At 32.3% G+C, this 12998-nt stretch overlaps 1 protein-coding gene across 4 annotated transcripts in view; it reads right to left on the bottom strand.

The window, feature by feature from the left end:
- The window catches only part of LOC111423822 (eya transcriptional coactivator and phosphatase 2), a 53111-nt gene that overhangs the window by 15330 nt on the left and 24783 nt on the right, over positions 1-12998 (bottom strand). For 2 of the 4 annotated variants that reach the window (XM_071198229.1, XM_071198230.1), the window contains exon 2: positions 5423-5472. In XM_071198229.1, the coding sequence (XP_071054330.1) occupies positions 5423-5472 (50 nt within the window). Of the gene's footprint in view, positions 1-5422; positions 5473-9352; positions 9757-12998 lie in introns of those variants that run through there. The other 2 variants (XM_071198228.1, XM_071198231.1) reach the window with 2 other exon arrangements.

Genomic DNA, 12998 nt, shown 5'->3' with positions numbered 1-12998 from the left:
TATAAAATTATGGATTCAATGCTGTTAAAATCTAAATTAACCATGAAATAAGTAAGTAATTGTTTATATTAAAAGATGTATACTAAAAATTACATTCATATTTATAGATTTCTTGAAGCGGCAGCAAGAAGGTAAAGTGAGGTTATGTTACCTTTTTGTTATTTAACAAAAAATTGTAGAAAACCACCGAATAAGTAATCAATTATTTATATTAAATATATATATTTAATATTACATTAAGATTTATAAATCTGTTGGAGAGACCGAAAGGAGATATAGTAAGGTTATGTTTCTTTTTTGTTACTTAACAAAAAATTTTAGTAAACGTGGATTTCTTTTAAATCACTGTATCCCTTATAATAATAGCTAAGAACTCCAAATACCATCCTTTTAACGTCTACAAAGTGTTAGACCCCCATTGTGTGTTTCTCCACGGGTCGTATTCTTAAAGAATACTCTTCGCAGCGGTTGTTCTTCGGCCGAGCTTCCTGAATTGCAACTTTTTTCAATCGTATATCATCTTTTTTCAAAAGACTAAGCGACAAAAAATGTTTAAACATCTTTCCTGTTTCATTCACTTTGATCTAAAAGAAGTTTACAAAAGCTTTTGCAATCTTTTTTTGATTCGCTATTTTTTTTGGTGAATGTATAACGCGCGCGATTGTTTTTATCGATGTGTTATGTGCGTGTATAAAATAAACATTTTTGTTTTGGTCATATCGTTACATAACAAATACAATGACCGAACCCAAGCAGTTCGAAGAAATAACAACAATACACCCTCACAAATGGTTTCGTTTTTGCCACCGCGTAATAACAATCTGTACACAGACCGTGGTGCTGGAAGAACACCCACGAAGAATTTTTTTAACACATAATGGGCTACCGCTCTCGACAACCAAGAAAGAACAAAAAGTAAAAGAACACAAAGCAAATTGAAAATTAAGAAGATTTTTTTTGTGTTTTATGGTGGCTCATTATTTTTTTTGTTGGTAATCTTGAATTGATGAGATGAGATGAGATAGGGGTTATATTGTTTTATAAATTTTAAAAACAAAAATTTGAAAGAAAATTTTAATGGCGCACAAAAAATATTTAAAATCCCACTTTACGATCGGATTTTAAGTATTCCCCGAAAAACGGTTTTGTTTTACAAACGCCTCTTTGCGCGTGGCGTTTTCGAAATTATAAACACTTAAAGGTTTTTATTTTTTCTTCGTTCTCTCTTTGTTGCACTTGGTTAAGGATTCTGGGTCGATGCGTTAAAATCACTAGAGTAAAACAATACGGCGTATAGATTTTATGTTCGCGCCGCGCGAAACCGTTTTGTTCGAGATTTTAACGAAAATACGACTTCTCGGAACGTTTATAAACGCGCCGTTAAAGCGACGACGACGCGTCTCGAATATGCACCAACTCCGAACAGTTTCATCAACGGAAAAGAGTGTGTTAATGGGTTAATTTATAATAACAGAGATATTTCTACTTTTTTTTCTAATATATATATTTTTCCAGCCGTTGTCAGATTGAGAGAAATACTTTTTCTACATCATTACTGAACTTGTCTTTTCGAGTGTGTCCAAACGTTGCCAGGGAGAGTTGTGTCAATTGAGTCAATGCAGGCTTTTATGAACGTTGTTGATATCTTAGAGTGCAATGATATGAAGATCGACTTTGTATCAGCCATAAAGTTAGATATAAAGTTAACGCAGAGAACACAAAGAACATAGCTTATATCATAAGCAAAAAACTCAGGAGTGGTGTACACGCAACATTCTACGATCATGATAGGCTACCAAAATTGCCAAGTGTTGAAACTTCGGGTAACATCTACTCCCAACTAGCGTATATGAAAAGTTTATCACCAAAACTTTTGAAACAGTTTATCACTGATAACACAACTACTGAAAGAAATATTCTGTCATATTGAGTGTCTCCAAGCTGATAATTAACGATCTTGATGACAAATATAATGTGATTTTCAAGTACTTAAAAACTTTTTAACTTCACCATTAAAGGAAAATCGATAAACTCCTAACGGAATCAAGTAACGAGTTACACATGTTATATGTAACCAGTAATACATGTTAGGCACACAATAAGAAAAGCTACTTGAATATTTCTAGACTTATTAATAGTATGGATTTAATTTTATGATAGATAAGGTGGTCTTATACAGTTTGTGGTTGACACAAACAGGGAAGAGTTCCTATCCGCGTCATACTGAACATTCGATCCTTAACAGCACATGCGATATTCACTTCCTTTTACAGATGCCACATACAGTGCACGGCAAACGCCTCCATATAATTTCTAAACGCATTGAAATATCGTCATGGAGTAAACAAAATCAATTTTTTGTTAGCACAAATATCTCTATCTGTCTATTATCAGATAGATAATAACCTGTTAGATAAGAAAGCTACCTACCAGAGTATTACAAAACGAAAGCAACTAAAACAAAAGTACTATCTATACACCCACACTCTCCTACACACCGTAACCTAGGACAATGTTAGACAAACACAAATTTTAAAAAAACAGCAAAGATGAGGTATTTACGAAAAGTTGTAGGGAAACACAGGACAGTTAGAGTACGAAGTAAGAGCGTTAGAGCGGAAATAAGCTTAATAGCTCTAATAGAGGAGATAGAAGAGAAACAGTTGAAATGGTATGGGTACGTGATTCGAACGAATAAAGAAACAATACCAAAAAAAATGTTCAATATAAAATCCAGTGGAAAGAAGTAACAAAGCTGTAGTGCTATAATTCCTTCAACAAATTTGGTCAGCAAAGGCAAAATACTAATTGGTCGCAAGTGGCTCAAATCATAATGAGTTCTTGTCGATTAGACTTATAAAAACAGACCTACATCATATTTAATTACATAACATAAGTATGACAAAATAATATGGCAACACAATAAAAGTATAGGATACGCTAGAAGTTAATGGCTGTTTGACTTAAATAGATTTGGATTTATTCGGGAATATGAATATCTTGAGAAAGTTTGTATTTTAGTCTGATGTGAATATTTCGATTACCCATGTTGTGTTCTCTGTTGTGCGGAATTGCAAAGTTGATTCTTTTCGAAAAGTCCAATGTAGTTCGATGAATAAAATTAGCCATCGTTTTTATATTAAGCTATCTTATTCGATCGTTACGAATGATCCAGGGTACATCCAGTGCAAATCGAATGATTCTGTTTTGCAATGATTCTTTTTAATATTTATATTTGAAATATTGCTCCAAATTGAACTGGCGTATGTAATTAATGGACGAATTTAAGGATTAAAAAGCAGTATGATTAATTGTAGATCCTCTATGTATGTCTTTGATATAGCATGACTCAAAGATATTTCATCGCTTTGTCTTTTGGGTTCCAACTTATTGTTTGAATTAAGTTTAGTCAAAAAATTATTAACTTTATTAAGTACGTGAGTTGCTTCTTCTAGATCTATATTTTGTGATACAATAACCATATTATCAGCGAACTCCAGCTTTGACTTATCTGATTGTTAAGATGTTTTTTCCAAAAACGAAAAATTATTGCTAATGGGTAGATAGGTAGATCTTTGTCAAATATCTTTGCTACGTCTAAAAAAGAAGCCACCGTAAACTTTTTATCTTCAAACCCTTGTTCAATCATGTTAGTTACCCATGTCAGTAATGAAGACTTCCGAAATCCAAACAGGATATTTGTAATAATTCTTAAATCATCGTCAATTATATTTGATAATCATGCACAAATAATGTTCTCAAATATCTTTGACAGCGTAATAAGCTTATAGGTCTGTAGTTTTAATACTTATTTTCTTTTTTTCCGCCTTTTTCCATCTTGTCAAATCGACCCCTCAAGTTAAAATAACGTTTAAACATTTTTGAATACGGTTCTGTTCCATTTTTTTGCACATAGCATGAGCTGGTTTAGTTGTTGTTTTAGTTGAAGTTGACGTGTTCTCTGAAGTTTTTTTATCTACATTCATGATGTGCTTTGGTAATGTATAATTCTTCATGTTAATGGAACTTGGTTTATTTATCGTAGATGTTGTAACAGCTTTCGATATATTAACGCATATACTCTTTTATACTGGTTACTTTGTATACTTTTTGGATGAATGATATTAGGATCGGAAGAAATTTATATTTTTTGATATAACTTAAAGCAAAATTTGTTTTTGCTGTCTAAGTCTCCTATCGGCAGTAGTTGCGACGTTCTTCTCAAATAATTTCCTAATGTCGTTTTCTATGAGATTAATGTTAGGTTGGCGGTATCCGCGTATAATAGTAATTTCATTATTGATGAATGAGTAAACTGAAACTATTTCCAGACTGGTATTCGTACAACTTGGCGTCTCCGCTAACTTAGTTTGAGAGAGTAGTTTAGGACTACTCCTTTTGCAATCAAACACTCCAATATACGTTGGTTATCTCCTATAATAACAACCTGGCTACTCCAGCTATCGCCACCTTACAACCAAAATACTGTCACTTTTAAGCTGGTGATAACAATAACATAAACAATAAACATGTTATTTCTAAGAGTCACGTTTCCACTCATAAAAAACATACACATGTTCTAATAGGAGTATCTTAAATGCCCAAATAATAATTTAGTCACATTTTACACTTGAAATCAACAAATTTGCCAACACCAATTTTTCCATAAATAAGAAATTTTTTTATATTTAAATTCTTGGTAAAATGTTGCATGGGTAATCATTCTCTTGTGTTTGTTGTTATTGCCAACAATACAAAAAAGACAAAAACAAACCCGGACGTAAACAAAGTGTCCGTTGCGTTTAGTATGATTTTTTTAATTCATGACAGCAGTTTGTATTTCATTGAACAATCTGCGATTTTAAACAAATAAAAAATTTTGTTCAAAATGTGAAAACTGAGTTTTTTTAGTTTTCAGTTTTAATTCAACTTAAATTATGTTTTTTTTTAAAACCCAATTCCCGTTCGACAATTATGTTTATGCCTCCCTGAGATATACTAATCTTGAACACGGACAGGTCCTTACATTCTTTGGAACGATAAAATCTCACCTTAAAAGACCAACCAGCCAGCCACACTCGAGTCGGAATCCTTATAAATGTCACACAGATTCTCTTTTTTTCTTCTTATTTCAACCTTACGTTATCTTTACTAATCACTCTTTATAAAGTTTTTTTATAGTTTTGTTTTAAGATAATCATCAAATCGGCTATTAACATTTCTTGTCTGTTTCAAATTATTATTTGAACTAAATTACTCCGATAAATAATTATTAGTTAATTAAAACAATCAATTTGTTAATTTTGTACCGATGAAAATTGACGTTATTAATTGATTTGATTAACACTGTAATAAAATTAACCATAAACGTGCAATACCATAAATTAATATAATATGGTTAATACTTATAGTCAATATTTACCTGTCTCTTTCTGTTGAATCTGGTGTTGCGTCAGTTCTCGCCCTTTTTACCTATAACAAAAAGAAAATATTTTATTATGTAATTAAATATTAGAAGGTATATAAAAAAAAGGAACTTGTGTTATTTTTATTTGTTTTAGTCTTAGGGAGTTCTTAGGGCGAGTATTTAAAGGCTCTACAATTTTGTATATAATAGAGGCCGCAAATGTATAAATCTCGCCCAACTGCCGTAACGCTTGATGCTCTTAAAAGGATGACACATAAAGCACGCCACAAATCATACGAGCCAACGAGATACGTGTGCGCCTTTCGAAATACATTTTAAAGCAAAAATAAATACAACAACAAAAAAATGACGGAAAGAAAGACATGAAAAAGAAAAAGATGATAAAGCGATAAATTTCAATGCGTTACATGAAACTTTCGCCGCGATGAAAAATTGTTGCGAGTCGTAAATTTTCTTAAATGATTTTTAGAACATGTTACTGTTACTGTAGCCAGTAATTTTATAAGTATACGGGATCATTTCGCTACTATTACGACGCATGGTGAATCTTATTGGGTTCGTTTTCGCAAAGTTTTGGTTATGATTTTATTAAAATTTTGTCATAGGTTTATTTCTCATATATACATTAAGATGTTGTAACGGTGTTTAGTAGAGAAACTTATTCATCATGGTATTTGTAATATCCAATTTCATGTATTGTTCCAATTGTTTAACCAGAGCGTGCGTTATGGGTAAGCTTAAATGATCATGACGGTGAGCTTTTCATTTTTACTCATAATGCGTTGAAAATATTCAACCTTTACCCAAATAGATTTAGCATCCATAAACGTTCACAGTTTTCCATAAAAAAATTAGTACTGATTTATTACATTAGAATTATTTGTCTTTAAAAAAATGTTTTAGGGTCACTCTTGTACCTTTAGGCAATAATGTATAGTGCAGAGGAGTGCGATGTTAGTTATTGCGAGAAGTACACCTAGAGCTACTTACAAATCTTAACATTGCCTAGCCTTTTTGTTCTTGAATCAATTATTCAATAAAGACATAAAGCTGTTGACATTCGCAAACACATCCATATACATAAGAATTTAATGAGCATTTGGTTGCCGCAGGAAAAACTTTTTTACTGCATTACCATTCAGTTGTCAACAATCTTGTACACTTAATTATGGTTAATTTATTATTTTCTTAGGTACTATTTCTTTTTGTTTGTGTAAATCTTTTTATCTTCACACCAATAAATTCCAGAGAGCACTACAGCTAAAACAAAATGCATATGCTATTTGTTCTTCTTCTTCCTCCCTGGAAGTTTTCTTTTGTTTGGTCTGGATCTTTTGACGATTCTCTTCTAGCTCTGAGCCATCTGACTACATTTTGTCTTATATCTTCATTTTTCTTGTGATCACGTAGATTAGATATTAGCATTCTCTGCAAATCGTCCTCATCCTCAGTAATAAGCACAGCGTCGTTAACATAGCATAATATTTTGACAGGATTATGAGTATCAATTGCCTGCCACTTTGACTTTGTTAATTATTTCGGCCATGACTAAGTTCTATACTCGTCCATACTATTCAAGAACTTGATGAGTGCTGAGGTTTTAAAAGGCAATAATTTGCTCATTAACTATTATAATCAATACCACACTACTTTTATTGAGGTTGTAACTTATCTAAATAAAAATAATCCTGCACCCACACTCCAACTACTATTGAATAATACATTGGTGCATCCTAATGTAGAGTTACTAAAAGCAAACGATGGAAACATATTGGAGTTGTATTTTCCTCTAAGTGTTACATGTATTTATCAGCCATTGGACCAAGGTGTTATAGATATTTTGTGAAAAGACATTATAAGGAACACCTTTGGCTACAATTACTGGGTGATGAAAGAATATGTAAAGAAGGAATGCAACAATTATGTGATACCACAAAACAAAATCTTATCAGGTTATAGATAATGTTGTAGTGAGAAGTATGTGGTAAGCAAAGATGATGATGAATTGGCGCATCAAAATGCCATTCCTATAACAAATACAAATGTTTTGCATATTATTATCCTGATATTAATGTGCAACCAACTTAAAAGATTGACATTTTTCTCTTTCATATCGCAAAGAAGATGATAAAATATATTTATACAAAATTGTAACTCATGTTCGGCGATATTAAACAAAGTATTTAGCCATATCTAAAATCTTCTCTTTGGGGTTTTTATGTGTATATGACCCAGATATGCACAAACAAACTGAAAATATATAAAAACTACACCTACTCTACCTGGAAAGACATTCGAAAAACCAAAAACAAACTAAAACCAAAAGTCGCCTTGAACTCCCAAAACGACCACAAGTACACTAACAAAGATAAGATATAAACTAATTACCAACCAACTGTTTCGCAAACATCCACTAAGCTAAATCCAATAATACAATCGAACAAAAGAAAATAACTATTTAATTCAGCCAAACCACTTCATCTAATCACTCCCTCAATAAATCTATTGAGTGATTTATTATTACAGTATTAAAAAAAACAAAAACCATTTTAAGTCCCTTGCCTAAGTAATATCCAAAACATTCTTCTACACCAGCTCTTCAAAAGCCATAGTACAACTATGCTACATCATAAGGCAGATGGTCAAATGATAAAATTTCCCAACGTCATGAAAAACTGTAATTATTGTACCGATCGTCACACCTTAAAAATCCCTCATCCTCCTCTAACTACCTACCAATGTCGCTCCTATCAACATTATCAAAAATAGTAGAAAAAGTAATACTCGGTAGGCTCAGTGGAAACTTGCACACACGACACAATTCTTCATTACCAGTTCGGCTACTGTCCCATTCACTCAACGACACACCAAATACCTAGAAGAGTTGTAGACACCTTAAACAAAGTAAATTCTGGATCCCACGTAGTGCTTGTATCCCTACATTTGGAAAAATCTACCACATCACCTCCTAACCAACTCTACTTGAATGTTTGAACTTGAATGGGTTTCTACAAGGCTCTTTTCAACATCTTCCTAAACGACATCCCAAAAAAACCCACAACCTAAAATCACACTATACGCCAACGAATTGTATATCTTAGATTTTTCCTTTGGGATTATTTAAAATGTATCATTCTATGCAACATTGCTATAAAATATCCAAGTTAAAGGATACAAAATCGCAACGGAATATTCTTGGAACTGTATCAAAATAAATGAAGTTACTTAACAGTAACAGTTATTGTAATTTTCTGAAAATATTAGCTTATTCTTTTTTATTATAAAATATTCTTCTTTGATGAGAACACTATCTTTAGTACGATTTTTATGAAGAATTGTATGGTCGAATTGTATTAGTTTTGAAGCCGAATTTTAGTCCCATCATTATGATTCAACTTTTAAGGCCTCCTTTAGTTACGAGATACATTCATATAAATTTTTTGATGCAGATCGTTTCGAAAAATCTCACGAAAGGCGTTTTTTATAACAGAGTCGTAAAGTTTATCTAAAAAACTGACATACACAACTCTCACTATGTCTTTAAATAACAATTTTTTACATGTGCTTTATCGCGGTATGAGTTCAATTTTACTATGGCCGATGGCGGAATCAAAATGAAAGGTCATTTCAACATCATTTTTGAGACCAGTGTAATATTAATTTTAATTTGTGTATTATTTATTTCCAGATTTGATTCAATTTTTGACTATTCGGCTGATGATGGTTTTTTAAGAAGTCGAAACCGGTACGAGTATATTTAATTAATTAAAGTAAGAAAGAAGTTTTTACAAAGTCTGCTTTTGTTTAAATATTATCAATACAGATATTGAGAATATCAAGTTCTTAGATTAAGTAATATATATAGCGATTTTTTTTTGAAATTCTATAAATTTTAATTCTTTTGTTTTGAAATTTTGATTTTACCTTTGGCTCGCACATTTTGTCGATGATCGCACATCTCGCCGAATTCTGATTCAAATAATTGCACGGCATAAGTGTTACCATAATGACAGAAGTTCTCCACACCCACCTTTTTCTTTTCGAAACACTAACATAAGGATTCTCCTTTTTTTGGCTGGCTTTTTTAATCTCTTTTCGTCTTCAAGAATTAAAAATGTTTTTGTCTTTCACTTGTTATTTTATTGCAGAGTTCTATTATATTATATTCACAACACGATTTTGATTTTTTTTAAATGGATCTAACTAAAACTTAAAAACTTATTTCTTCTTTTACGTTATCTTCTTTTATTTTTCTTTCTTTTTAACCGCCCGATGATTAAACGGAGCCAAATTGAGATCGATAACCGGACCAATTAAAACACGCTTTTCCACCTTCCTCTCTTAACAACTTCGATTTTTACTCGTTTTAGTTTTAGTTGAGCGTCGCCACCGTCGCCGAGCTTTTGTTTTTCGTCGGAGCGCTTGCGTAAATCGTTTTTCTATTACTACTATACGAACCGAACGCGACCAAACCGCCGTTTGATACTGAGGAGGAGAGTAGGCTCTCGAGTTACGACGAGTTACCACGTACAGAGTCGCCCTCTGGCGGTCGTGACGCGAACCGGTCGTTTACCATCCAATCACAAATGGCCTCCCTCGAGGTATTACTTTGAAATATCCAATGGGGACCAAGTTTGTGATCGTATTCGATGTTCTCTCTCTCTATTTTATTCTTGTTTTTTCTTTGAGGGAGATGTAATGTGCGATTTTCTTTCTTTGTTTCTCTATTTCTTTTTTTTTTGTTTTTCCGATTGTTTATTTCAAAAAAATAGAGCTTTTTAATAGATTTAGAATACAGAATGATAATCAGACTCTATTTATTTTATCATATGCAGTGTATTAACAAAATTTCTTAAGAAATTTATTTCTTTATGGAAAATTCGAATAATATCGATTTGTTTTGAAATATGTTAATTTCTTTTGGAAATCGTCTGTGGGTAATCTCACGGTGACCGTGACCGTTTCAAATTCTGAACACGGCAACCATAGTATTCTTATTACACCCGCCCAGAACGGTAGTACGTTCTCTCTTTTAAAACGACACGAAAGCAATCAACATAAAAAGCTTTTTTTCTTTTCTCCTTTTCATTTTGAAGCAACCCAAGCAACAAATCCATTAAAATCAATTTCTTGCAACCTTAATTTGCAAATCATTAACTGTGTCAATAATCTTGTTGTTATATTCTTTGATTTTTGATTTAAAAATTTTACTGTTATCAAGACAATTGTCGCCAAATGGATTAAAATTGGTAATAATAGTTATGTTTTATATGGAACACCATGAATACTTCTAATCGATGGATTAGAATGGACCGAAATCATGATGACCATCATGATCATTTAAAAAATATCACTGTCATATAACTTAATGAACACATTTAACATGTCAAGACTGCTATTATGACGTTTTGGATGATTATGACAGGGCTTAGCAAATATATCAGAAGAACTCATGGAAAGAATTAATGCTGTAGTGATGACAATTAGCAAGATGGAGTTACAAAATGAACTATCGACTAGATATCTGTCGTGTGGCCTATGTGGAACTCATATAGATATTTGTGAGTGTGCAAAAAAACTTGGAGAGTTTCTGATTATTTTGAAGTTTCTTTCATATTTGTTGGTGTAATGGTTTTGAAAATGTAATGTTTTAAAAACTAATGAATGTTTTGTTAGGAATGTCAAAACATTCACATTTTTATCATTGAAGTTCACCAACGAGGAACATTTGGAAATTATCACAAATACCTCAATAATATTAGGATCAGGAGTAGGTGGTTGCAACTTTAAGAGTGCTTACTTCAATTTTTGGTCGCAAAAGCTATCCAATAGATTAAGGCATGCTTTAATGGATAAATTTGATATTTATTATTAGATGTTGCTGTACCAGTAAAAACAGAATAGCCATAAATGTCCCAGTTCAAAAGGAGCCAAATTAGTCGCCATTAATACCACGTGTGCTTCCAGGGATTCCATGCAACCTCAAAAAGTGACAGTGTGGTGTGGATGTCATACTGAAGATGTGATTAGATAATATTTTTACGTCGACGAAAATAGTCATTATGTTGGATGACTATTTTTTTCCAGAATTGGATGGATTTGACATCAATGATATGTGGTTTTAACAAGATGAAGCCACACCGCTGGTCAAACAATTGATTTATTGAACAGGAAGAATGGTAATCGTGTAATCTTGACTATGGTACACTTCAATCATAATTTATCACCGATAGATTCTTTTTATCAGGTTACGTTAAGCCATTGGTTTATGCCAACAAATTTGTCCTTTCTAAATAAATCAATATTGTTTAGATATGGTAATAGATGTTGTGGTAATTTATGATTATTTGTTTAGATGTCAAATATCCTTTTCACGGTCCAGCGCTGGCAGTTTTGACATTTTACCTGATTTGGTGTTTTTTCTCCATGCATAGATAGACATTTGGACCTCTGCTTTGGTACTGTCATTATGCCCGTTCCGTATAAATGTTAGGCAGGAATCTTATATTTGAAGAGCACATCAGAGAGCAGCGGAAAATATTTTTTTAACAGTACGCATATTAAAACACGTGACTCTTGAAAGCGATGTTGGTTCAGGACTGCGCAGATTGATGATTGGATGTCTACTTAGTAAACCATATAACTAAGACTTGCCGGTTTTTTTGTTCAAAGTTCTGAAATCATTTAGTGTGAAACAAAAGAATCGTGTCTCGAGTATTACCTTAGCATACCGTTTTAATCGACTCTCCCCCAGTAATAGCAAATAATAATATTCTACAAAGAAATCTCTGCATTAGACTCTACATTATAACCTTATATTACGCATAATTATGGTCTCCTTTGAATAAATGATTTCTTTTCATATATTCTGATCGGGTTATTTGTTATGCATTTACCAGCCCTTTTCCTAATAGTTTGAGAAGTTTAATTCTTTACATGTTCTTCTGAGTATTGCGATTAGAAATAACATGGTTTTTGGCTGAACAGAATTATACTATGACAAAAGGACACCTTCTGAATATTCGATCGACAATCTATCTAGCATTTAATTTGTCAGTTGTATCTACTCCCCTTCCTATTATGCTATAAAACTTTATTATTTCGAGAGTCTACTCACTAACACATTCAGTGTCTGTTATGCCAAGTTGTGCTAGTCATGATATATCGTCCATAACAAATGACTTTTAGCTTTTTCGGGTTGTGTGCTAAAAAAGCTGTGGTTTGCATAAAACCAAAACTAATATTTTTGACTGATCTGCTTTTATTAGCCAGTTCAGTTGATACTTCTTTTTTGTTTTTGTGCAAACTACTGGCTTGGGTTGCTAATTCATTACCACATTTTGACAAAATGTTTAAAATATGTAATTAAATCTTTTCAATCGTTCCTGTTTATGACTTATATAGTTGTCATCCCAAGTAGACTTTTACCCTTTCTCTCCGATAAAAATATCAACATCGAAAATTCAAATTTATCTCAACAGGCGTATAAAAAAATTAATTTTGTATAATACACAAAAAGGTTTACAATGCAATATTATCTTGCTCATCCACCCAGAGATTACTTGTCATA

The sequence above is a fragment of the Onthophagus taurus genome, chromosome 7, assembly GCF_036711975.1.
Source record: "Onthophagus taurus isolate NC chromosome 7, IU_Otau_3.0, whole genome shotgun sequence".
Classification (NCBI taxonomy): Eukaryota; Metazoa; Arthropoda; class Insecta; order Coleoptera; family Scarabaeidae; genus Onthophagus; species Onthophagus taurus.
This window is presented reverse-complemented; position numbering and strand designations above follow the sequence as displayed.